This window comes from Echinococcus granulosus (assembly GCF_000524195.1).
Source record: "Echinococcus granulosus chromosome Unknown EG_S00014, whole genome shotgun sequence".
In the NCBI taxonomy this organism is placed as follows: Eukaryota; Metazoa; Platyhelminthes; class Cestoda; order Cyclophyllidea; family Taeniidae; genus Echinococcus; species Echinococcus granulosus.
Window position 1 is genome coordinate 1,133,180 of NW_020170394.1, and position 27,738 is coordinate 1,160,917.

Here is a 27,738-nt window from a genome sequence, read left to right on the forward strand (position 1 = left end):
GACATTAAAGTGTGTATCGAATGTACAACTAAGAGCAGAATTTAATCCTGGGACATGCCAGAACAAGAACTCAATTGAGCTGTGAACATCAGATTACCATATACAAGGTAATATCCTATCCAAATGAAAAAAATGGCTTTGATTTTCAAATAAAAAATGTATCCATATTAAAGAATTTTTAGCTACCTAATACACTCACCTCAACGTAGCTATTAAACTATATCGTCTGCATGGTACTCTGCATATAAACAAATAATTACTCTTGAGACGGACAATTTTCTGGATTTTTAGTCATGATTGAACGAAAATAGCATTTTGCAAAAAACACATCCAATTATTGTTGAAGATACACTGAAAGTTACCACCAGTCAATTGAATAAACAACAAGCATAGAAGTACACTTTTTGAAGATGGGAATCGAGAAAGCCTCCACCGGTGCTGAGTTGTTGATATCCTCGCCGCAATTCCTCCGGAAGTAGGAGGCTATATTAGATAAGGAGTACTTATTTAAAGTGAAATTACGAATAAAGAAGACAGCTTGCGATTGTTGGAGTTAGTCCAGTCGTTACATAATATTCATCCAAAGAAAGGCGGAGAGGCCAATTTACCAACTATAGTGATGTAAGCATTAAATGGAATTAAGACTATCAAATGACAGCATCGAATGAAAAGCTAGGAAACTACATGACACGAAATCGACACAGAGAACCAAAAAAGATTTTGTGCCACATACGCCTATGCTAAAATAACGTACCCTTTCTCATCATCACATTCATCACCAGATTCATCAGCTGGTTCCTCAATGGACACCATTTCCACTTCATTATACTTGACGTCAGAAGGTGGTGAAATATTTAGATTGGAAAGCCCCCTGGAAATTGCCTCTTCCGACGCGGGTCTCTTGCGGGGAATGTATATTCCTTCGAAAAAACTGGACTGGTCTCTATAAGCAATGATTCAAGGTACTGTCAATAGGTCAATAACGCTCGAGACAAGTAAAATATTGTAACGAAGCATTTTCATTTTATTGATAAGCGTACTCTGTCTCAGCTTGCCTCTGATTAATTCAACCAATTTGTCGTGGAAAAAGTGTGAAATTCAAGTAAAGAAGCTAGAAGAAATGAGTAAACGCTCATTTGGAAATACACAACTTAGGTGTTTAATATAATGACAAACGTAAAGCAGATCAAAAAGGCCCAAAAACGACCTGTTGCCATGTAAAACTATAATATCTTTAAAACTCACAAATGGCGCTTCCTAGAGCATAGGTTTTCATGAGGAACATTCATCGACGAGTTACAAAGTGACGTATTTCCCGAGTCCTTGTTCCCAAAACAACCAGACGTGGATGGCTGCCGAGGGCAATAGAAGCTGAGCCCGGAACTACCCAGAGTACAGTCAAAATCACCAAAATCCCCCATCAACACAGCGCGAGCGGGCAGCAACCAACATCAATACAGTTCGGCAAATCTAACATGCGCTCACAAAACTCTGAACCAATGAACTTTTAGCAAAGAATGAAGAAACACATGAACAAGTGCTAATTTCAAGTTTGACGTAAGTTTTGTAACTATTTAACCAGGAAAACTGTCATTTTGTGTGTACATTTTATCCAAAATACTGCCAAAGGGTATATGGCTTGCTTGGAAGTGAATTTGCATTTTAAAATTGTCAGCTGCAAAATGTTTAATGTAAATGGTTAGGGTTTTCCATATTTTTCTTTGATTTTGCATTTACAGTATGGCGCAACCGACCTTATGATCTCATAGTTGCATAAGCTACCTAATGATAATCAAAATGTGAAACTGGCACTTGACTACCTTATTACATTAGCGAGGTTTAGTGCACCCTAAAACCGCCTTAAAGGTGTTAGCAATCACATCCGCGCAATCAGAAATAAATTTTTAGCCCACAAGAGGCTCAAATATTAAGGTCCGTGTAAATGGGTGATGATTTTTAAGCATAATGGTTGTAAAACTCCATCATGGCGGCCTAAAATTAGGTACTGACCTTGAGCTCCCATGTGCAAGTTTGATAAGGGCTTGCAGATCGTTTTAGCGTGGCAACACCGCCTATGGTGAGGGCTGTGCGTTGGATTACTGGCGTAGTGCTTTCTATCGCGGTATGGCTAGGTGTCTTATACGCCCCATTTAGCCGGTCTAATGCCTTGGATCTTATAATTTTGTATTCACCTGTTGCCATCATTGTCTCCTTCGGACTTTTTTCGTTGTTCTTCATAATATATGGTGTGGTGACGTTCAATGACTGTCCTGGTGAGGCTGAGAAACTGAAGCAACAGATTGACGAAGCTAGAAGGAACCTAAAGAAGGCCGGTTTCGAATTTTAGTCCAAAACTTGGTCCTTTCACCTGTTCTTTGTATTTTGTAACATCTTTCTAACATACAATCCTTCAATGCGCCAAATCCGTTCCGGCTTCTCACTTGGTCAATTTAAAGACGTACTACACCCCTCTCCTAATTTTAATGAAAATGTGCCGCCGACTGAATAAGTCTTCCTCCTGTTTACCGCTCTCCTCCCTTCTCAAGAGTAGATTTCGGTCAGTTCACTTCCCACTTAATGATTGCTCATAAGCTCCCGTGAAGAAAATAAGTAAGTTTCCAGCAAGCCCTCATCGTTTTTATCACGTACAAATTCTCAGTAAGAATAGTGGTTCTAAGTAATAATTTGGGCCTTTAAGAAATTGGACATTTTAGTCAGAATCCAAGGGTCCTAATCCTTTTCTGGATTTCGCGATTTGATCCTCATCATCCGTCGATCCTCTGGAACCTTCTTGCCTCGATAGAAGGTTATCTCCTTCCACCACTGTAGCCCAACTTCCCACCTCAATACGAATAGCTTTTGCATACATTTTAGCTGAAATGATGGAGCATGTCGATCTCTAACGGGTAGTACCTGGTCAATAAATAAATGTACCTATGTTACGTGCTCTTAGGCTAATGCTGTTTGGATTAAGATGTATTACACATCCTCTGGTTAGCTACTTTTATAAAGGGTGCCGGTAACAATATTATGGTTTGGTGCATTTGACGCATAAGACGCACGTGAAGCAGTAATGAGGACGCATTTTCCGTTTGTTCTGATGTTATTTCCGACCAGTTTTGCACTTCAAGCATACGCTAGAAGGTTTGAAATCTAGGTAAGGCCACTCGCTCCATAATTTCCAATATCAACAATAGATGTCTTATTGTTCCTTAAGGCAGGCTTTTTACCTTACGTCCTTCTATTTTTAAAAGGCTCTCCGTAAAATTCATGGTAGAATGCGTTCTATTCATGTGATCGAAGCTCGGGCGGTTGCACTTCGTCATTGGTTTTTTGAGGCACTTTGCGCTACACTCCTGGAATTCACAAATGATCAGCAAACTTCTCTGATTTTAGTCAAGTTTAGGTTTGCTTTCATTTTTATTGGGCGCCCAAATTGGCAGGATCCGACTTCCTCTTGACAGATTTACTGGTTGAGCAACATACTGCAACATGAAACTGACTGCAGCATTCTTTCCGCAACTTTGCCTATTAATATCGTTTTCGTCCACAAGAGCAACGTCCTTTCATTTGCAATCGGAACAGTATGTACAAAAAAGTGGGAATTAGCACTGCGGATACCTCATATGAGTAAGTGATCACCACATTAATTCAGAACATCAATTGTCCCACAAATATAGTAGTTGCTGGATGGGCCTATCTTTTGGGTAATCTGGCAATACGCTCCGTCACTTCGTTCGAGGGGGTGTGAAGAGATGCGTGACGGCACTTCGTGAAGTGGAGCACCAGTTCGTAGGTTCACGACTACGTCCCTCAAATTCTCCTTGCGTGCTTTTAGTCTGGCGCGCCATGTAAACTCTTGGGAAGTTTTCTGCTCGGATAGTTCAGAACCGCTAACAGACCCCAGCTTTAACGACTTTTAATGGTTACGGCGCCAGCATCTTAAGCATGGTGACAAATTGAGTAAAAGGCTGAAACTTTGGCCGAATACCGAATTGCCTTGATTGAGATAGCATCGGCAAGGGTGGAAGACGACGTGAAGCAATGTTATCAATGGAATGCAAGACGTCTTCTTCACCCATGTCACATTGTTTTGCTACAGACCAGATCGGGATTTTTCGTTTTGGGTGCAAAAAGTATCAGCATCTAATTGTTGAAGATTATTTGCATTGAGGGGATATTCTTTATATTTTCAACTGTGTGATTCTAAATACCTTCACACGTGTAGTGCCCTCGGTCTTCATCGAATACGAAATGCAACCACGTATTGTCTTGTCAAAAAAGGAGGACTGTTGGTACAGTGTAAGGCCTTAAGATAAGAAAACTCTCTTCAAATTTCCACAAATTTTGCTGGCAACCTTAAAAACATCTATTGTGTACCCTTTTAAATTGTGCTATTTTAGTACTTTTTTAAGTTTGTTAATAAAATAGAAAACTCATTTAACCATTTCTGCTTTATTGTTTGTATGGCAATGTAGAAATCTTTTGCCCTATTTGTTGTGGTCCAAATAAGGTCAGGCCTGTGGCACTACTCAGCCTGGTATTTTTAGCTTCTACCCACATTGACATTGTCATGGTGTGGTCGCCTGTTTCCGATGCGATTAAGTGGAGAAGAGGTTAGTTTTAGTATTTTTTACTACTTTTAAGTTATATCCAAATTTACTGATCCAACGCTTTCGGAGAATTTTTCTATTTCTTTGGGTGATTGGGTTTATGTTGATCAAATCAGTGACGGTTTAAACCAAACACCGTCTTCCCAATGGTACTATGGTTTCAAATGTGGGTCCTCCACAATGCGTGGAGTGTTTCCCGTCTCCTGCACAGAAGAACCTTTGGGCCTAGACCTTCCGGAAATATATGCTGAGATCATGTCCTTTCTACCCATGGCCCAACAAATGTTCTCGGTGGGATTTTTGCCTTATTTAACCGTCTAGGTTGGTGATAGGCGAGTTTTTCATAAGGCGACTATTTACTTGCAAGAAATGGCTGGGTGTAGCGATAAAATGAGGCACTCTTTTAGTCAAGCTGAGTCGAAAAGGCATAAATGTGACGCTCTCGATTTCCTTTCACTCTGCGAGAGGTATTCTCTGTTTTACCTATTATCCCTAGGTACATTGGTTTTCCACTTCAAATACGCTTGCCAAATCCGTTGAGCTACATAAGTGTTCAATTATACGAGGAGTATATACGGAATGAGAAGGAGTCTAAGGAGAGAGAGGTTTATCATTGTATAGTTTTAAACCCCTTTAGAGACCGCGGGGTGATCTTTTTCACATTTGTGTTGAACTCGGTAGATATCCCTCAAACACGTTGACTCTATTTCTGGCATCTCAGTCTATGCGTTTGCCCGATTCCTCATCAACTGGTAGTGGATCTGACCAAGACTCTCACCTTATAAACGTGCACAATCATCTCATTGAATTTTTGAAAGGAAACAACGATGGCACCAGTTTAAGTTCTTTCTCATCTTCGGGGCTTCAGTTTGGTGATTTTTGTCGGATCTCAGAAAATGCTATAATTGAAGGTAGCCGCCGTGAGCCAAAGACATCGGTCATCTTCTCGGTTAGTTTTTTTATTCTACTCAGAAAACTGTATTTTGCAGGAATTAAAACCTTTTAGTCCTTCGGACACACGAATACTCCTGGTTATCATGGCGGATAGAGTAGGCTCTGTCATTTCTAGAAGAGGAAGAAATGCACAAATGGACATTTGTTTGTCGGTCGGCGAAAACGAAAGGTTTCGGCGACCGATGGCAATCGCCTGCTTGGACATAACGAAGGATCTCTTATCTACACTGCTCCCTTTTCACACTCCGCGCTTCCTTGAGCGGCATCCGAGGAACCCACTGGTCTGCCCATCTAGGGTCGTGACACTTCGAAAGCAAGTTTTTAGTGCTCATTCGACTTTGGTCTGAAACAAATATTTGGTCTGCAACTTTTAATGCATTAACACACTTTTCTTCCCCAACACTGACAACTTATTTGCGTGTCACTTTAGTTCCTCCGAAACCTGTCATTCTGATGTCTTGAATAAGCTTGCAAATGAGACTCGGAGTTCCGTTTTGGACATGTTACCTTCTGCTAGTATCTTCAAATCAACTGAGAGTGCTCCTGTTGGCTCCGTTTTACCCCCTTCTTACCCGGTTTCTCAAACAAACATCAGTAGTGATGCATCAGAAGATTTAGACGTTGAAATAAAAAGTGTGAAAACCTTAGATCTTCAGTCGTACCATGTAAGCGAATATGCTATTACTCTCATCAAGCTTACTCATTTTTTCGGTTTTTTGACTGTGTATTATAAATTTAAGGAAACAAACTGTTTTTTTGCTTTCACTCAATGAGCTCCGTGCATTTTATTGCGACGCCTTTTCGTAGCTTGTACGGCGAGAGTACCCGGGCGCCATCATCGCGCGTCCCTATGGAATTTTAGAAGGTAACCTTAGCAGTACAGAAACGATCCGTAACGACTTTTTTGTCACAATCAAGTCAGCTTCCTTTGACAAGACAGCGACGCGCAAGGAATATAATGTTGAGGTTGAGATCAGCCTGCGAGATCCTCATGGCAGGCCTGTAAGTATTTTTGTCATCCAATTATTTTGTTTTATTCCTTGAACAACGCGTCAGATTCACTGTTTTCCAATCGTAGTTTCGTAGACATGGTTTTTGTTATCGGTATGATCAGTTGTAAAAATATATTTGTTGTGAATCTTGAAGTGGTTTTAAACGGATAACGCAAATGGGCGGTGATCACGATCCAGATTTTGAGTCTTTTTCCTACCACTCATGACCTATCAGACAGTACAAGATGGCAATTTTGCTTTATTTTTAGCTCCCATGGATAGAAAGTACCGGAGATACTCAATACGTATCAAGTATATCTGCTTCCCGGAGCCAACCACGTTGGAACGAACTCATCCGCATCGCCATGCCTTGGTCGACGAACTCCTCCAACATGCAATACGCCGGTGATCACTTTTCACAGTTGGAAAATCTACTTGCTGGCTCCACGGTGGCTGAGGACCACATTGAGCCCGTCATATCGTCCTCCTTATCCTTAAGATCTTCTGGACGCTCTGTGACCTTTTCACAGAGAACTCCGACATCAGCTCACTTGCGCTTTATCGTTAGGCATCGCTCAACAGTTTCAGGTTTGCCATTTGTATTGTACATTTTTGCACCACCTACCCTTGCCATTAAAGTTGCTCTCGCTGTGTGCTTTAACTGATCTTACCGAACTCCAATTTCATTGTCGCTTTTGCCACCGGCGTAGCACTAATACCTGAAGATATAATACCGTTCAGGATTTGTGGTCGTTGCTCCGCAGTCTTTTGCGTCAACACTTCTGTTAGTTACCCTTACCCCTACTTCATCCATTTCATTACTGCGTTAACATATCTATTAACATCATACAAGTAACAATGCCATAGTTTGTTCCACCAATCTGATTTCAATCTCCTAACTGGCAAAGATTCTCTAGCTCCATTTGGGGCTATCAGATCGGGATTGTTCGAATAGGTCTCGTTTCCAGTAGGAACCAAGCTGTTTTTGGAGTTGCCGCTGTTCCATTTTTATCACAGTAAACTTTTTAATAGATCGGCTGTAAATTCGACCATTACACCACGGTGTTAAAGCATTTCAACGTCCGAATCGGTCCAAATAGCTTCATTTGGCAAATATTTTTGCCGGATACATTTTCTGTATGATTTTTCAACCAAGTCTCTTTTACGGAGTGACTGCTTGTTTTATTCATTCAAAAAGTTATGCATCCTCGATTTTGTCTTTATTATTTGATAAGTGCATTCTCCTCGAGATTGGGTTTTGATTACAAGGTTATTTTGGCAGTCACAATGGATCGGGTTTATTTATTTGCACATAAGTATGTACCATATGTGAATTTGGGTCGTCGTCGGTTTGTTGTGTGGTTTTTATTACCCGTAATGGTTTCTTTGCCGAATGTGCCAATTTCGCTCTCGTACACTGCTCTTGTGCGATTAAATCATATACCGAAAAACTATTACACTTAAGTGATGGAATGCTTGTGCTCATACTTCGCTTACTACCTCATTAAATCTGATTCTTGCGATTCAAGCTGAGTGCATCCATGCTATTCACTGTGTTTACCACTTGTCTGTTCACGCTTTGAATTACTGTCCTGCTATTGATAATCAGACCAGTACTTCAACTTATCCACCACTACCAAAATCTTTTAATGGCAAACTTCTTTAATTGATTATTTCCTTCGGATGACTGGACTTTTTCAGCCTTCGCGATGCGAACGGTTGTCGCGATTCCTTATTTTAATCGCTATGACTATGGCATTTCATAAATGGTAACATGCATTTACGCTAATTACTTTTGAGAAATTACTGTTTCCTTATCCATTGTTAGTTAAGCTTTATAATCTAGTGCATACTAATTCCGACCACTTTGTCCTTCATTACCTAATATTTCTATTCCTATCTTCAGTTTTCACTTTCGTTAAGAGCCCGACATTTTACGGCTTTTAGCATCAGCAAACCCAAATGCGTCACGTTAGCAAATTCACGACCTCATTAAGGAAATGAACTTGCTCACTTTTTTGAAAGTGCCTTGGCAATAAGGGTGTAAATGTTGCAGTCTCATGGTGTTCATGTGCCCCTATTATTACCACTGACTTTCTTATTATTACGTAGAAATTCCGGTAGGTTGATTATCTCTTACTCTTCTTATTCCCTCACATCTACAACGATTTTCTGTCTCTGCTAACCTTGTAATATTTAAATCATCCACGTTTTGTCTCACGATCCTCCATTTCGGGATTGGTCTCCTTTTTCCCATTGTTCTTTGCAGATAAATTCTAGAAGAATGTCGTTTTGAGATAGTGTCTGTACCCCTTCATTTCAAAATTATAAAAATACTTTTGATCTGATCAAGCGCTCGATTAACATCCTTAATACTGTAGCACTTTCCTTTGAACGCACTTTCTGGCCAATTTTTTGATCCATTCCTTGCAAGGCGCTCGAGGAGCATGAAAATCCTAAATGAAAGCACTTGCTGTTCCATCCCAGGGACAATATTTGTAGTAAAAAAGATTCTGCAAATTGCCGCCTTCCGTCTACCAACCAATTGTACTTTTTGACGGTCCAAAAGCGAAATAACTCAGGATTTTCACTCAATTTAAAAGTTAGTCGTGTAAGAAACGTCAAATTGGTAACGCTTTTAACTCTATTCATTTAACGAATTTGCTTGTCGCGAACAATTTGTGAAAGCGTTTATTTGTATGCGTGACCACATTACTGATCTATGCTCGTTATAATTTTAATTTCAGTAACCACGCTTGTGATGTTCCGTTTGTTACTCCTCTCATAACGGTTTTCAGGTTGAAAAAAGGGTCCTCAATTAAAACTGCCATTAGGTTTACCGAACTCACCAAGTACTTGCTTGACTCTATTTCTTAGTCCTGGGTTGAAGCATCCAGTGGCTCAAGAACCGAAGGTATTTTGTGGAATATAAGTCATGGTAAAGCACTATACGATTGTGGTAAGTCATGCCATTTGTAAGTTATTTGCCCGTCTACATTGTCGATTCACACCGTAGGTGATAATGAGTGACATGTCTAATTTATCTTGTGCATCCATCGTTAGTGGAACATTCTATTCCAGGTCGGTTACATCACTATTCCCCTCACAACACATGTGCCGCATCTAGGGTTCCATTTTTAATGCTTCATTTGTTATTCATATCAAACGTGAACACATGCTTCGAAAAAATGGAGGTGACCTTGGCTCACACTCGATAATAATAATTATGAGGTCCCATATGCATCCAATTATCTTGTGAGGTAAAGGCTTTGCTTACATTTGCAATGTTCTTCAATAACATATTCTGTTTATTCTCTGCTAAAGTGGTTATTGTTTTACACATTTCAGCTATCAGATTAATTTTGTATACACGGCTATAAATCAAGAGTTGGTCTGACATTTTGCACCCTCTAATCTTTGGTATCGTATTCCGAATTTTTCATGTCGGCTATAGTTTCGTTTTTTATGTTGTTTTATTTCATTTTTAGCCTAATTCGATATTTAATGTGGGTAGTTTTTTAAGAAAAATGGAAATTGTACAAATTGCACAAAAATCTAGAACTGAGAAGTTAATTTATTTCGTACATCAGCTTTTGGCTATAGTCACACGCGTCGGCATATTTTTTTCCATAGGAGGTCATTTGAGTCTGATAATCCTTCGTGTTCCCCTCTATCAGGAGGCCCAACGAAAAGCGGTCGTTTTCGCTGGCTTAGATCTCCTAGTCCATCCTTCGGACGAGATCTTAAACCCCTTTATGATTCTGGTACGAGGCATGCACTGTTACCTGCTCACTCGGCTGTTGCAATATTGCATGGCTTGAACTGCTAATCTGGGTAAAAACCCATGAATGGTACAACGTAGAATCGTAACCACTAGCAATGGCCATTCAATCTGACCTTTTGAATTCCGATGTGCACTATAGTATGTTTATTATCAATTACTGACAGTGCGTCATTAGCCAGGTTGACCGTCCCATGGAAGCCAGATAAACGTTTCAGCGACCTAGTCGCTGCTTGCAGCGACAAACGATCGAAATAATCCATCCAGAATGAATACGAAATGAATTTCGTCTCCGGCGGACCAAGTATCCAATGCAATTCTCTGATATATCAGTTTCTTCTGATTCCTTTTTTTCCAGAATGGCATATACCATATGATACAGGGTTTCACCCTACGAAAATTCCTTATAACGATAGTTTTTAAATAATTGCTGCTCGAAAAGGACTTTCGGCGGTGTTAAATATTTGCATTGTGCATAGTATACTTTCGCATGTCAAAATCACCTAAATTAGTGAGTGGGTTACCTTGACGAGCATGCCCATATCACATCTTCGCTAAAGTTCCAAGGATGGAAAATTGGTTTACTCTTCAAGAAAACATTTCCCTACAGCCGTGATAGGCGGAAGCCTCAACAGGTCTGGTCAGCTTCGATGGCTCCGTTCACCGAGCCCCCACCTCTTTCATCGTCAAGAAGACAAAAAAAACCTGGACTTCGGTAGGCGTCTTCTGTTCCTGCTCGTTTCACTCCTTGTCTTGCTAACTAATGGGCACAATAAGCTGCTTTGCCTGTCCTAACCGATTCGGAAAGTTCTTTATGTTATCTGCCTGAATCGCGCACACTTCCATAGAGGCTCACTGTTTGCTTCGTCATAAGTCCCTCGTTAGTATGTCGTTGCTACCGCCTAACCATGTTTTTTGTCCCTCTTGCGGCGTCTGAAAGCCTCAGGTCCTCATATTCTTCTCATTTAAACCTTTTAGCAAAATTCATGATAAGCTTTGACTAATACTAAAAACATAGCTTTTTTATAATTTTTGTATGGTAAAAATAAAGTAGGAACAAACCAAACCAAATGTAGTTATCATGCCGTTTTTCCCTACATAAAAATTATGTGGCTATCCTGTTACCCAAGTTGTGGAAATCGCCTCTATTGTTTTCGCGCGATTCTTATTGCATGTTTAACTGGTAATGAAGAATCGCTAGCACTGGAGACTTTAAATGCTCTTATCATAATTCACAATTGTGTCGTTTCTAGAGCCGCGGGATAAGGTGCTTGGTGTGGCTTTTCTACCCTTGGGGTCACCAGATGAGCACGCCTTTACCAAAGATGGAGACTACTCGCTTTTTATACACAAGGTGAGTTTGTATGAACTCTCGTTTCGTTATTTGTGAACGGATTTGCTGTATTTTATGCTTTCTTTAACTTCTGTTGCCAGTTCTGTCGGAGTTGGTAGAAATCCGGAGTCATTATGCGTCCGGAACTCAGTCAATACCTGCCTTTTATGTGGATGTGTACTTAGTTTGACCAAGACTGCACATATGTGGCTAAACAACGCCTCTGCTTTTTTATGTGGCTGTGACTTCGGAATATGCTGACGATGTTTACACCACAGCTTGACTATGAACTGGACTGAGACAATGTATTACAATAACGTCGTGAATAAATGAGCTCAAGGTCTGCTCACTGTGAGATTCGAGTTTTCAAATTAGTGGGCTGTCTGCCATTTATCCAGCATCAATTAGATGTTGAAGCAGAACTCAATTTCATCCCATGCTTTATGTTAAAAAATATTCGACTAACTGATGATAAAACTGATTTGATGCTAACGCAATTTTGGGATAAAGAATGGGAATGGGTTTCGATTATGCTAATCCATCTAATTGGTTGAGGGTAAGGGACAGGTAGCTGCTGAGGCAATCTGTGTTTTGGCAGAAACGTTTATTGCCGAACAATCTCATTTTTATGAAATTCTGAATTTACTGACTTTCTGTAGCCCAGTTTGCTCTGTTTGCATTCATCAATATCATGGTAAGGTCAACAATTTATCTGCCATATACTCTACTCCCTTCTTTCCGAAAGTGGCAGGGCTCGTATTTCGAAATAATCTAGGTTCTATTTTACCTTTTAGATTTAATTTTGTAATATTTTTTAATCAATGTATGCCTTGCCTATCCTAAATTAGATGGATGAACACGACATTGCTGAATGCAAGTACCTGAGCAAGGAGGCCATAGCCTTCGTGGGACCTGGCAGTATCAACAGTTCGGGGAGTAGTGGTGGAAACAAGAGTTCTGGCTTGGGAAAAAGTGAAAATGGTCTTGCTCACGGCTCAATGGCTGCCTCTCTCTTAAATTCCATGGCAAACAGTTTTTCTGGTCGGACAAGCAGACAGCCGGATACTCTGAATGTTACCACTTTGCTGGCCAGTAACCAATACACCACTGATGGTGGGTCTTTGTTCACTGCTACAGTACTTGTCTCATTCAAGTGCCAAACTGCTGTGTTATTAACTTCACGTAAAAGTACTTTTCCTGTTCAACTGCAAGCGCGTACCAAATGGGAATTGTAGCAGGCCTCAAGTCTACGGTCGCTATTGATTAGCCTGGTTTGCAGCATCCTCCTGTTATCCAGACTCTCGCAGACTTGTCCATCGCTCGATTCTTCATTAAATTTTCGATGGCTTCTAAACGTGGTTATTGAACTCGTTACTTTAGTTTGATTAATTAATTTATTTCGCCCCTGTAGGTGCAGATCCTTTTACTTAAGGTGAGCTGGCAGCAACGCATATTGCAGAATAATGTATTTTTTTTAACCTGTCCCATCATTCGTTAATGCCCTCTCCAGCACTATCGTTGATCTTACAATCTGGAAATAGTTTTAGGATCCCGTATAGCTCAAGTCTACGCTAAATGCAACACGCGTATTGGGCATTTCTGAAATTATTTCTATCTATAGAATCGGAATCTTTAGTAAACACAATGAAGCAAGCAAGGTAAGACGGGTTACAATGTGATATACCTTGGCATCTCACTTAAGTAATATTTGCATACATTTTAAACGATCTGGCCCCAAATTTTACGGGATTTCGATGTTAATATTGTCATCCATATGAGTGCTTTAATTCCCCATAAATATTTCATCCCTAGACTCGGTTGGAGAATTTTGTTTTTTCTTTGTAGCTGGTGGCGACAGTTGTTGCATGATTCACTTTTTATAAACAGCGTTTGTAGTAGGTCGATATGTCGTGGGCTCTAAGGTACGCAGTCACGTTCACGTCAGCCTCCGTTCGCCACATGAATTACGTTTTGCTCTATCACGCGGCTGCCTGACCGCCGGTCGGGTTTTCTTTGCCTAGTTCTTAACCCAGGCTCCAGCAACGTTGCCCTATTGTCACATGTCAACTAGTTTCATTTTTCGTTTCGGATCCGGACTCTTATGGTGAAAAATAGCGCTTTAGAGTCAGGTTTATTTTGTAACCTATGACAGCCTCTGTTCTTTTATAGTACCAGAAAGTTCTTATCGTGTGCATTGAGGACAGTAAATGTATTGGTGCTTTTCTCTGGCACTCTTCCGATGCATGCGAGTTGTTATTATTTTTGAATTCAACTCTAGATAACGAGTTTTAGCATCGGCCAATCGTCTGGTTTGCAATTTTCTGCGTTGACTGCCCCAAGGAAGAAATTTTATCTGCTTAAGTAATCAGTTGTCGGATTAAGTTCGAGGGCGATGCTACTAATCCCATGACTGTAGAATCGTTGGCCACCCCTGTTTGCAGATCTTTCAGTAATTTTTGTTCATCAGTGTTTTTTAAAGACCTGATTGTTTGCCTCGGTCTTCATTTTTGATAATTGCTTCATTATCGCGGGAATTTAAACATTTAACCTCAGTACATCGTCCTAAGTTACCTTGCTTCACGAGGGGTTCGCGGTCAGCCTTCTTTAATGGATTCTGTCTGTTGAGGCTCGTCTATGCTTCATTTCATACTCCGTGTAGTCGTATTAGTTCCGTCAATGTGTCTTTCGTGTGAATAATGTTACTTTTTTTTTCCCAACTTTAAATAACTCAAGGATCTTGCTTTGTTGCCGGCGCATTCCCTACGTGGATGTGGCAATTTTCGACGTTCATTCATCATGAGGCGATTAATCGTATCCTTTGGTGCGTCTGTCGGCATCCTCTCAGAACTTGTCGTCTTGCAGTGCCACAGTTCCCACATTTCAACACGTCGTGTGAAATTGAATTTCTCGGCATATTCTTTTGAGACTCAAGTCTGCGATGGCGAAGTAACCTATGGTATTGGCTTAGCCACACCATTATCAATCGGTGGATAATCCCAAATATCCTTCGAAGTTATCTCGTTCAATTTTTAAATTCCTTGACGGTTCAGTTTATCTAGCAGTGGCAAAGGCTGCGACTTGCCGGAAGATTGTGTTTAATTGTGGATTTAATATTGGTACCTCAGTTTAAGCCTTAAATTGCATTATCAAAAATGACACTCCTTAAGCAAATAAAAGTCGTTCCTGTCTTTCACCATCTTAAAACCTTTTTCAGCATGAGGATGGTACTGTCAGGAGAATTTTTTCATTGCCTCTTGAAAAGCAGACCGATCGTCTTCTGCAGTTTGATTTGAATTTTATGTGAACTATGGGTACGAGGTTGTAATGGTCATTACTTTTATACAACCGATAATATGACTGCTTAGACACTCCGTGCTGTCAGCTATAATTAATGGATGAGTTAGCTGAACTAATGTATTTGCTTTCTAGGCAAAAATGGAAATTTATAACCTGGAATGTTAAGTAAATTCCCTTGACTGGTTTAGCTTGATAAGTCCAATTATTTCCTGAATATGTTTACTGTTGAAGGTATCGTTGCACTAGCTTACTTCCGATCCCAGAAGTTTACTGCATTGCCACTACATTTTATTTAGCTGGCCATAACTATTCCTTGTTCAGATATACGTTATCAGTTTCCTTACCTTCATTAAGCAGTTATAAAGTATTCCCTCCCATGTACCCGAGGGAACAGTTCTCTTTAAATTGGCGTGTAGCATTATATGTATAAGAACAGGGACTGTGTTAAATCTCTTATAGAGCATCTAGCAAAAATTCTTTCGTGGCGGGAGAATATGGACGATGTTGTATTCTGCCTGAAACTTCTAATATCACATGCCGAAAAGGAAAGTGAATTGAAAAAGGCAAGTGAACTTACATTAGTGCTCCTTTTGTTGTTTTTGTTTTTCAAGTAAACCGAGTCAGTAGCGTTTGCAACACATTTCTGCACGTTTTGTATGCCGCACTAAGAAATATGTCGACTTTTTCCCAGCCGCAGTTCACTCGATTTACGTGTCCCAACGTATTTTTAGGTGCGCGCTGTTCTGTTCATGTACCATCTATGCATTGAATCAATTTAAGATTCCTAATCAGGATTTATTCATCATTGAAATTTTCTTTTCAAAACACTTCCATCTTGCTAGCAAATCTGAGGGACTTGGTAAATACGTGAATTCATTGTATGGCCAGTATTCTTCTTCTGATCAAACACTTTTTCTGTGTGCTCGTTATTCCGTTTTTTAGTAGTTTTATTTCACTTGCTCCACTTTTTCTATATTTATTTCCTAATCGATTGATCTTGTTCAATGCAAAGCAGCAGTCCCAATTCGTTTTGAACTTTATTATTTATTTCCTTATATTTGAATAGTATTTGTATCTGTTAAACTTTAACACGGATGTAATAAGTGATTTACTAAGATTAAATTCGTTTATGTCCTGATAATGTGCCTTTGACTTGCTGTAATCATGTGAGTTAATTTACCGCGATCTAAACGGAGGCTCTGGTTTCTGTTTTGCTCATTTTAGTTCCGCATTCAACTGATTGACTGTCTTCTACAAATCCTCTCCACAAGTGATGCGGTGGAGCCCAGTATTCATGTGCAAGAGCTGCATCATTTCACCGTCGCTTTGTTGGCGCGCCTCTACAGGGAATTAAATACCAACACAGTCGCATCAGAATTGTTGGAGAAGTACTTACAGAGCTCTGTATTCGTCTACTCAGGGTTGCATCTCAACTATCTTCAAGTCTTTATTGATCTTCTCTCGCGGAGTGTGCCCTCACGGGCCAACTCAACGACGCCTGCTACGGAGGGCGGCCTCATCGACGTCAGCAAAATTTGCACAGTCTTTTCTTGGGCCTTCAAATTTATAGCCAAATCCCGAGTATGTTTTGCTTCGGTGCCACGACCTTAAAACTGTGAAAGTCAATGCGTGTAGGGTATTCTGAATGTTGTTTCCCTTAAATGGACTTCCAGATCTTAGTAATTTTTTCGGTGGGTTCCTCTTGTGATTTCACGGTACTTTGATGTCATCAAGTGTCTATGGTCTTCCTAATGCGTCAACGCGAAGAACTCCCTTCTTATTTAGGATGAAACCGTCTCTAAAAGCGATGATAAGACGTAAAAGTAAAACAAAGCAAATCCTGTGAGAGTTTGTGCATGTTTTTAAGCCATACTTTAAAGTGTTTTATGAACGTTAGAACCCTGTAAATAGGAATTCTAGTGTTTTTGTAAGACCTTTAATCTACCCTCAAGTAAGACCATCTGTTGATGTCAACTCTGTTTTCTCAAGGAACTAGAAATTCAAAGAATGAGAACTGAAAATCCTGGAATGCTCGAAAAAGCGGAAAAGCGATTTACCAATGCTGTTGACAATTTCTTTGACGTCATCCTCGATGTGGCAGTAGTGGACAGTGACCAGCTTTTAAAGGTACGTTGATTGTTTACCTAAATCGTACCGTTGGGTTTGTTATCACCGCTACTTTGGCTTATTGTATTCTTCTAAAAATTCTTAATTACATCCATAAATACCAACGGTTACTTGAAATGCAATATTTCTAAATATAACAAGATGGGAAGTTTTCATAAATCCTTCAATGCAATGTCTATATTCTGTGCATCCTTCTCTTCATCGTGTCGATTCTTATGCTATTGTCATCCTTTCTTTATTGAAACATTACTCTGTCGTGAAGACTGAAAGCTTTTCTTTTTGTATTTCAATGCCATCTGATGATCATGTGTTGATGTTCGTTTTGGTAAACCATCAGTCAGGTATCAGTTTTGAAGTAAGCCACTTAGGCATTCACTAGTGCCTCTTTAAGTCGTGGTCAATACAAATAACGTTTACTGAACTCTTCTTGTAGAAGGCGACTCGTTCTGCCAATGTATACATTTAATGCTTTTAATGTTACCTGCGATACACAATAACAATAATTGCGCAAGGCCCTTTATGAGTGGGGAGTACTGTGAATGTATGCGCCAGTTTGAATCATGGTTGACTTTAGAGATGCTATTTTAACATGAGGCATTAACGATTCGTCTTCTTTTATCGACTTCTGCATAGAGTCACATTTTCAAGCACATTTCGGAGACGATAGATCCTCTGGCTCTTGTCTACTCCCAACGGAGTCTGACAAATTACCTGGAGCGTCTGGTGCAGCGCACCATTCAGTGTCCTAATTTGCCCAACCACAACATACTCAGTGGCTGTCTTCGCTCTGTCCTCATGGAGGATACGGAGTGTCGGAAAATTCTCGTGCCACCTATCATTACTAATCTCAAAAAATTATTCAGCGCAAATCTTGATATAGTAAGAACCCCTTTATTCCCATCCCATTTTCAATAATTCCGGTAATTTTCATTCTGCTTCGATTTGTTTAATCTTCGAATGCAGTTGTCACATATCGTTGTTAGTCATCTTTTATGAGTAAATTCCCATTTTACGTGTGAAAAATGGGATTGCCGATTTGAAATCAAGAAGTCGGATACGTTGTTGGGCATAGCATACCAGTTATGAGCTAGCTGCTGACCATGAAAATAACACCGAGCGGCCTCCTTTGCGTGTGTTTACTTTAACAATTATTAATAACTTGTTATCACAGCATTAGTCTTATGAGTTCCAAAGTATTTTGGATTACGGTCGCGCGAGCTCACTACGCGCTTTGCATGTCTGCTTAAAAGTTCTTGGGTTATAATGGTTTCTTAATGTCCTCACTTTAAATCGACTTTTTTCACAAAGACTCACGCAGTACAACTTATCATTACACAAGAAGCTGCTATTTTTGTCATCTTTCGAAGTATCGAACTGGTTTGTTAATATTTATGCTTTTTCATCAAATTCCAATCATTCAACGTTTTTATCCAGACTTTGGAGCCATGTCGGTCAGAGACGAACTCCATGATGACATATTTCTGCAACATTCTCACACTCTTCATGGAGCGTTTTGTGAAGACGGTGATTGCCTCCTCTGATACTGAGTCGACGGATTCGGTCTCCGGAAACCGCGAGTTTCACCACCAATTCGTACAGCAGGGCCTTTTGAGATGGGTGATGCACGAGTATGGTCGTATTCTACTATCCCTTCAAAGGACGGCCTCTTCTGCGCCGAATTCGAGGCCGGCATCGTCGGAGCTAACATCCACCACTGGACAGACGCTGCTCGCCACTCAGTCACCTGTCAAATCGCGCTTCCTATACCTCCAACCAGTTTTGGTGGGTTGATTGATAGTTTTGCTTGGTGATTGTCCTCTTTAACACCATTAACCTTTAGCTTACCTCATCGAGGTTCAAAAACAATTTTTCGGATCTATTCTACTAGTGTGTGTGGATAAATGGCAAAGGATTTAAGCCTTGTTTTTTCATTTACTGTTCAAATCTAGGGCTGTCTTGCAAGTGTTTTTACAAGCATTTTGCAACAAATACGATCCTCTGACTGGGAAGCGCTTCTTACACCGAAACATCAACCACGTCTCAACTGCACCTGCGCCACATGCGTAGGACTCGAACTTACTGAAACAAGTGATTTTCTGCACGAGCTCTTCTTCATATTCCTCCTCTCTCACTCATGGCCGGCTTACCCTGGGCTTCATGGAACCAACAGGTATACGGCTTACGATTACTCAGGTGCATCAAACACTCATTCAAATAAATATTTGATGCTTTTACGACATTCACATCCGAAGAACAGTTCATTCACTTATCTACAAACGATGCTTGGAAAGAAACTCATTTTTATCGTTCCCATTCCTTAAACTACTTCAAAGTAATTATTTGCAATCAAAATCTCGACGTCTGTTTTTGTGTAGGACTTTCAAATACCATAATTTGCCAGCGCATTTGGTCAGCCCACTGGCATCAGAGTCCATGAGCGAACAGCCCTGGGTTGAAATGCTAGCTCTCCAATCAACAGTGGAGTTGGAGACTATGAGGGTCATTTTCAAGGTCTGCATGCAACCCTATTTCATGTGCAGTAACTCTTCCCCTGGGAAGCTGGATGCCGGCCAACAGAAGTCTCGCCTTCTCATCAATTCGTTGCAGCGGTGCCTTGGTAATTTCATCACTACGCAACCACATTTGTGGCTGGAAGAGCTACCCACAATTACTGTAGTTGCGACCGCACCTCGTCTCCCCAATGGTTGCTTGGGTGATCTTAGGGTCTTCGCAGTCCGTTTGTTGGAACGACTCTGGCAAGCGATTGGTAAATTCCTTTCTAATTCATATTATTGTAGGATTTGTTTATTCTTATACACCGGTGGGTCTACCTTACAGTTCTCTAAATCGGAATGCTTGATTAGGTATGCAAAGTAAACTAGTTGTTGTATCTGTTAGCGGGTTTCCTTAATTGTAGGTCAGCCTCATCAGACACGCTACATGGAATACTTCATTCCTACTGTTATAAGCGCATCGACTGAACCAGTTTCAGGTAATGCATTATATCAACTATATGAGACCCGGATTACTGACATCGTTGGCACATAGTTACTTCAGACATTTGGTTAATGCTCTTTGGTCATACTGGTGAGTAAAATCAGGTGCTCAGGTAGTGCGATAGTGATGCGTTATCCTAAATGAATGCAATCTTAGAATTTAAAATGGGATTTAATTTCAAATTTAATAATATCTAAGTGACCTTTTTTGTGATCACTTGTCAGCAATGGAGACCGTTAATTAGTCAATAAGCTGTTCATTATGGATTTCAGAGTAGTAAATAATGAGGCGTGCAAGTAAGCCTTTGAATTTGTTTTAATTTCAGAACTGCGCAAAATATGCGTCAAAATGCTTGTTGATATGCTGCGTGTAAATCCTCTGGCCGCTGAGCCCTTTCTCATTAGAGATATAGATAGAGTAATGAATTGGGCACTACCCGAGTTCTCCACCGAAATACTGAACCTTCTTGAAGCAGAGGTTCCTGACGGCGCGATCGAGAGTCTAGGTCGTCGGATTTCAATCGGCTTACGCAGAGGAGCGCCTGTCAAATTCTCTCCCTCGAATCTCTCAGTTACTACGGAGAAATCAAGGACCCGGATCTTGGGTGACATGATCCGACAGATCAATTACCTTCGGGAATACAGTGAGGTCATCACTAGACGATCAAAGCTTAGTGGAATGCTCGCAATTAACAATTTGAGGGTAACCAATTCGAAACACTATAACGAATAATTTCTATCACGTTTTTTTTCATGCCTTCATTCAAGGTTTGCCTGAGCAATCTACTATTTCGGCTTCGTGCTTATACACGTTTTTAAATTGGTTGATATTTGATAACAAATTCTAATAGAGAGATTATTTTAACGTATGGTGACATATACTTGGCTGTATTCATTACTTTTATACACTACTTCCATAATCTACCTTTATATCTTGTAACCGTTAGCACGTTTAGTTTAGTTCTAGTTTATCTACGCACAATTACCGAATCCTCATGATTTTGAAGTTCGTTCCAAGTCTTATTTTTACCTCTAGACCTATTATGACTCTATCAAGAGAAAGGACATGACGATTCGATATCTTTTTAAATTGGAAGAACTGCACGAGCAATCCGAAAATGATATAGAAAGAGGCTATACACTCGAACGAATCAGCGGACAGTATTGTGTGAGTCGTCGTTGTTTTTAGCTTCACTGCTAAAAACAAATTATTTTGTGCTGCGGCCTCTCCATTGCTTTTTCTCGATTTTTCTGGATTTTTTTCGTAAAATTGCCAGAGATGTCCTGCCCAGCCTTGCTAGAAATTTCCCTTTTTGCTACTGACTTCTGAACATTCCAGAGGGGCCTGCAGACCCGCGCTCGTTCGTTTTCCTTGATTGGTCAGTATTACGTACGGGTAGACTTTAAATGCACCAGTAATCTCTGTAAGACCGAAGCAAACTAAACTACCATAAGTAGGCGTGAATAGTACCACCACGCTACCCCTGACAGTCTACGCCTACAGCTTACTCAGACGTGTAGGCAATATAAACCTCGGTGGTGCCCGTGTTCGCGCACCCTAAATGGCAGTTTATAACAGAAATATTACTTATTGATCCTTTGAATAGTTAATGCTGTGGTTATTCATTTCGTTCTTTTATCACTGACATTTTGAGCTCAAAAATTGATCGGTAAATCGTGCGTGTTTGCACTTTATAAAATGTTTCATCCTCCCTCTCCTTATTATAATACCTGTTTCTTAATCAAGCGGTTTACCTAGTCATGTGACAGTTATTTGCTCTGGTTACACATCATTTAATTATGGATCGAATGTAAACATGCATTAGCTGATGTTGCTTTGAGGCTAGGGCACCCATATTACGGTGAAGTGGGTTATGACATGTGTAAAGGTGCTTTTCTGTCTTAGTGGTCGTCCAACTCGGTGGACATTAGTGAGGTGTCTGATCGGTACGCTGACCTGGGCATTATCTCCTCCTCCGCTCTCAAGGAGGCCCTCCTCTTGGATGCGCTCAAGTACTTGAAGGCCGGTGGGGACTGGAAGCGCGCTATCGACGTTTGCGATCAGTTAACTGTCTTCTACCGAGACGTAACTGCGGACCTCGTCAGTTTAGGTGCTATCCTCGTAAGTTCCTGCGTTTTAATCTTCCTGCTTCGTCACTCCTCTCTTTTTCGTTAGCTGATATTTGACTGTTCATCTAACTCTTTATCAAAGGTGGATGCACTTTGTCAAAATTATCCCTACTTCACCATCTTTTTGTTACTTTAGAATGAGCAGAGTCAGCTTTACACAAACTTTGTCAGTGGAGGGGCTAGAAATCAGTGCTGCTACAAATACTATGCTCTACACTTCTCCACTCGCCAAGATTCACCGGGTTTCATCGGAACAACCGTCGTTTATCGCACACTCAGCCAGTTGAACGAAGTGAAAATGACCCTATGTGAACAGTTCCCCGAGTACCACGTCGAAACTCACAATCCGCAGCCGCTGACTGCAGTAGTGACCCAGGTTACGGACGAAGTTCCTACTATACGATTGGTGGGGAATTTGCAACCTGTTCCCGAGCTGCCTCCTAATTGGGCCTCGGGTGAAGCGGCTGCGAACCTTTCTCCTCACATTAAAGCGTAAGTCGCCCCTTCCAACTATCTCATCTTCGTAGCCATTTGGCTTTCCCAGCTAACTGAATCTTTGACGTTCTTTAAACGACTCTTAATGTTCCGATGTCATAGTTTTGCCTTATTGAGCGTTATTACTAGGTTTATCAAACCGCTCATTTTATGTCACTAAATTATCTCTTTTTTCAGTTACTATGACTGGAATCAGGTTCGGCAGTTTACTCGAACATATCATTTCAAGCCCTCGAAAAGTGTATGTTCTTTGATGTGCTTGTCAAGACTGTTTTCTATTTAATTAGGAAATTTGACACTTTGCAACGATTACTTGTTTTGTAATTATAAAAACAGCATGTTGGGAACACCTCGACAAGCACTGGCATGAGTAAATTTATCCAGTTACGAATTGTTACTAACGTGGAATATGCCGTAATGGCAAAACTTATTTTTAGGCGAATGGAAAGGAAATGCCAGTCGCAGAAGAGGTCCGCTATATTCTCAGCGAAAAGTTGCCAAACATCGTGTCTTTTATGCCAGTTGAAGACATCACCACCGTGAGTTTTCTCGTGTTCTTCCACTTTTGTGGCGCACCACTGCTTTTTTATTCTATTCCCTCTTAAGCGGCCTATGCGACAAATTAAAGTACTGGCATTTTTGGTTGATTTTAGGTTAATATATTATTTATTATACTATTTATAATAATGAGAGCCATTATTTAATGAATTCATTTTTTCAGATGCGTATTATTAGCCATTCATTTGCATTCTTTTTTCAGCGAACTCTGAGCAAAGCGGAGTTGGTGGTAAATTTAGTGCAGGACATGTCCCGATCACTTAGTTCTATGATTGCAGAAATTACTTCCAGCACGAATCCACAGGCCCTTCTGTCAAATTTCGTTGGCAAATTGAGCACTTCAATTCATTCCCCAGTTAGTGGAGGTCTAACTGCGCTCTTAGTGAGTTGCTTCGAATGTTCACTTATGATTTTTAAAGAGGATTTTTCTCGTGCCTTTAACTGAACAACTAGTCTATCCCCTGAGAACAGGTCCCTTTAAATACAATTAAACAAATAGTCATTGTTTTTGCAAGTTCACCTCAATTTGAATGTTAGTTTATAAGTCGCAATCTTTAAGTTTCATCTTTTTCAAAGCCTTTACATATGATTACTTGTTTTAAGCTAATCTCTTCCGAAATAAATTAACCTATATGGTGAACGATCAACTAATTTTATCCACTCTTTCGCTATTACACTGATACACAGTGAATATGTAATGATCCCATTCGTTTTCAATTCCTCTATGCAGACCAGCGTAAACCTTGTGGATGATTCAGCAGATGAGCGACAGTCAGAGCAGCTTTCAGATGCCATTTTTCAACTTCTCCAAGTTCAAGCTGAAGGTCTCACCCTTTGTCGTAATTTCGAAGCCTCCTCTGAAGCGGGTGGGCCGATATCAAATCTACTTCCTACTATGTTGGAGCAGTTTCGCTCTCTCATACACGAAATGAGCATGAAGTTTGGAATCAGCGTCTTCCAATTGCAGGAACAAATGCAGTTTGGAAGTTCGGAACGCACTCTCCTGACGAGTGGCGCTGCGCATACTAAGTTTGTTGTGCCGCTCTTCGACCACAGTTTCGATATTTATAAGCTTTAACTACTCAATATACTCTTACTGGTTTGCACTGAAAGGTAAATACTTAAATGTTTGGTAAAAAAATGCACTCCTAGTGCATTGTGTTCCGAGATCTTGCTTCCATAAACGCCTGCAATGTCTGGCCTTCGATAATGATATCACTTTAATAGGTCAAACCATGCTTCGATGTGATTGCGAATTTTGAAGTGTGCTTGGCGCTTCGGCTTAACTATAACTTTATCCTCAAGTTCATATTTGAATTAGATACCAATTTTCATTTTCACGCCATTTCATGACATTATTTTTTGCTCTGAATTTGCTCATTCGCAAATTGTCTTTACTTCTGCTTCTAGTCCCTATCGAGCTGGCAGAGTCTATCGAAGGGCGCCGGACATTCCCAATTCGTCTCAATCGATTCGAGCGCGTACAAGTTTTCAGCGGGTCAAGGAGAGGCTTATTTTGCTCGTGCTTTTTGTTGCATGTCATTACGTAACATTGGCCTGTGGACTCGATTCGTGTTCAGTGTTTTTGAGGTCTAGGGACAAGTCAGTCTCAAAGAGAAACCGGAAAGCTATTCATTTTAGGCTACAGTGTTTGTGCGATTAATAGTGTAACTCAAGTGTTCTTTTGATCTCTATAGCACTAAATACATTTAATGAGTTCGTGAATTTGCTTTTTTATTTCTTTACTTAGGAAACTCCCTTGATATGATTTTGAAAATTGTCATGGTTTGTTTTTCACTTTCATACAATTGGATAGCCGTTTGCAGATGCTAATTTATCTGCATATCAAAATTGAAGAAATGGGTTCGCCCATTCAATACGTATGCGAGAGTGTGCTGGTAGTTATTTTTGAACTCCATATAAACTGTCTGCTTTTAGGACCTGAACTTCCTGGATGACAACTGTTTGGGTGAGTTTCCTCCAACGCAGCCTTGTTCGATCCTATTTCTGACTTAGATTTGTAATCAAAAGATATTATTGAGGATTAAAAAAAACAGTCAACCAATCAAAAGGCATCAATAGTGTTCCACTTTTTGCATCAATGGGCAGACTCCCCTTTGAGTCCTCCATCGGAGGAGCCGAGGAAGACCTATGCCACCTCCTTGCTGCCACAGACACCGCCACCTCTACCGGAGCGGCCTTCCGACCTTTCCTCACTCCACGACATCGCGGGTGAAGAGGCCTCGCGCTTCCCCCACATCGACTCCCGACGCCCGCCTTGCTCTTTGCTCCCCGAACCTGATCGTGCTGCTGGCGCCGTCTCCTCTCCCTCCGATGCTGCTCCGCCTCCCTTGCCCAAAAAACCTCCCAAGCCGCCACCACGGAGTAAGTGAACGCTAGTCCCTCTAATGTATACTTGTGGTTTTCGCTTCTTATCTCCTCCACGTAGCAAGGTTTCACACAAGATACCCTTCAACTCTTTTTTCCAATTGGGTCCTGGAAAGCACACCCAGAGAACAATATTTACGATCTGTTTAATCAACTTAATATGCGAGGTGCATGAATGCTTAATCACATATTTTATTGCCTTTGAAATTCCGATTTTAATTAAGAAAAAATTTCCGTTTTTACGTTTGGCTTTTGTGCGCCGGATTCGGTTAAACCCATCGGAGTCGGTTCGCCTCGCTAAGTGTCTACCTTCTCTCTCCAGTGTTCTGCATGGGTTTGATTCGATTTGTCATCATGTTTTGTAGGGTTTATCGGGGGTTTTGGATACGCTCCTCTCGGTGTCAGATGAGTTGCAAAATGGGTAGGAACTCTTTGGGGGGACCTGTGACTAAACCAATTCAGCGGACCCTCCGGTCTTGCAAACTAAACTAGTACAGTTGAATCATCAATTTTTCATTTATTTCAGCGTCCGTATATCCGGTCACCTAGATTCCAAGCGCCGGTTTTTGTCGCATACCTATCCAACGGCATCCGTCGGCATTGCAATCCATCCTTATTTTGCTGCAATATACCAACAACCAGTGCCTTTTTACCTATTTCACCGCCCCTAATTTCTACCTTAGATCCCTCTCACCAAACTATTTCTAATCTATTTCTTCAGTTCAAGGTCTTTTATTGTGTAAAATTTACCAAAAATTTCCCCTGGGAATCCTCCTGCAATTTTGATTTTGCAGCTATTATTCCCCTTTTTGTGAATGGATTGATGTATGATCTACAATTGTGCATTCTTTTATCTGTGGCAACGACCTTAATACGAAGTCTAAAGCGCCTAGTGCCACCTTCTGTGTCCACTAGCACTGAATCCGGCAAACGCCTGTTGTGATTGCTTGAGTTCTGTTCATCACATTTGAAGACTCAGCTGTCATACTCTTATTACTGAGTAGGGTCTGCAAGGTCAAAGTACGACCATACAAATGGGGGCTTTCATGCTTCTTTATTCGCGTACTAATACGAAGACAGACGTTCTTGATTTCCCCATGGCGCAGATTAGCTGGTGTTAAACACCCGATCGTCAATAAATTTCTGTTAAAGGTTAGATGTAGGCCGTGTGAATTACACACCAACGCTTAATGACGCTCTCATCTGCGTAGATATCAAGAATAGGAGCTCATTTATTCTTGATCTTAGTTCCGCTTTAGCAAAATTTCCAGACGCAGGTGACCTACGTTGACGTCACCCAACCAACCTTAGGTTACTCAGTGTTGCGATATGAAGGTCAGCAGTCTGGATAAAACACCAGGGCACACCACCCACACTAGACATATAGTGGTCCTATGGGTTCCGTTCGGTACTAGGGCCTGTTTTGAGCGTTCAGCACATCTTTACAACCACCTTAGGCTACTGTTTAACTTATGCCTATTCAATTACTTTTCCCGGCTACCGAAAGAATAACCTCTTTTCAAATGTAGGTGCGAGTTCTCTCATCTAATACCTTGAGTTTATCAAAGGAGCTGTAAACCAAGAACCTCACCACTCGTTAGGCGATTTCGGAGACATGCAGTACGCATTCACCCCATCATATAAGGTTTTAACTATTCTTACTATGCGATCACTTGACATCGTATATTTGGAACCAACAATACTCATCAGATGTAGACTGAAGCTGCAACACGTCCTCCCACATCAGAGGCCTATGGCCATCGCTATACTTTGACAAAATATGAAATCCAAAATATAGCTAACGTTGTGATTCACGAATTATGTAGTTTACCATGGCGTCTAATAGGATCGGGCGGCATACCTTCACATAATAAATAAAACTGGGTAGTGGACGGGGGTTTCGATTCAGGCAGCTAATTTTGATATTACTCAAAACAACAGTAATCCCCATGTAATGGTATGACGATAGGATGCTATGCAAAGTCACTCAGTGCAATATTTCGGCAAAATAGGAGCAAACCAAAATAGTAGATTTAGAAAGGACGTCAATGTGGCACTAGTTGGCTAGATTATT

At 40.7% G+C, this 27,738-nt stretch overlaps 1 protein-coding gene across 1 annotated transcript; it reads left to right on the forward strand. All coding sequences in view use genetic code 11, as the record gives it.

Annotated features, from left to right (window-relative positions):
• Positions 1-2,074: 2,074 nt before the first annotated feature.
• On the forward strand, positions 2,075-26,955 carry EGR_02998 (Dedicator of cytokinesis protein; the record flags this gene model as incomplete). Its single annotated transcript, XM_024492247.1, has 32 exons — positions 2,075-2,333; positions 4,551-4,616; positions 4,648-4,904; positions 4,935-5,080; positions 5,110-5,218; positions 5,251-5,533; positions 5,586-5,884; positions 6,375-6,569; positions 6,829-7,147; positions 10,193-10,323; positions 10,960-11,055; positions 11,596-11,694; positions 12,522-12,786; positions 15,430-15,551; positions 16,195-16,551; positions 16,960-17,097; positions 17,731-17,976; positions 18,532-18,879; positions 19,047-19,267; positions 19,473-19,864; positions 20,015-20,089; positions 20,420-20,796; positions 21,130-21,261; positions 22,000-22,215; positions 22,360-22,715; positions 22,896-22,959; positions 23,156-23,257; positions 23,479-23,658; positions 24,007-24,305; positions 24,687-24,763; positions 25,386-25,661; positions 26,822-26,955. 32 exons carry the CDS (start codon positions 2,075-2,077, stop codon positions 26,953-26,955), a joined length of 6,636 nt encoding a protein of 2,211 aa, XP_024353442.1.
• Positions 26,956-27,738: the final 783 nt, after the last annotated feature.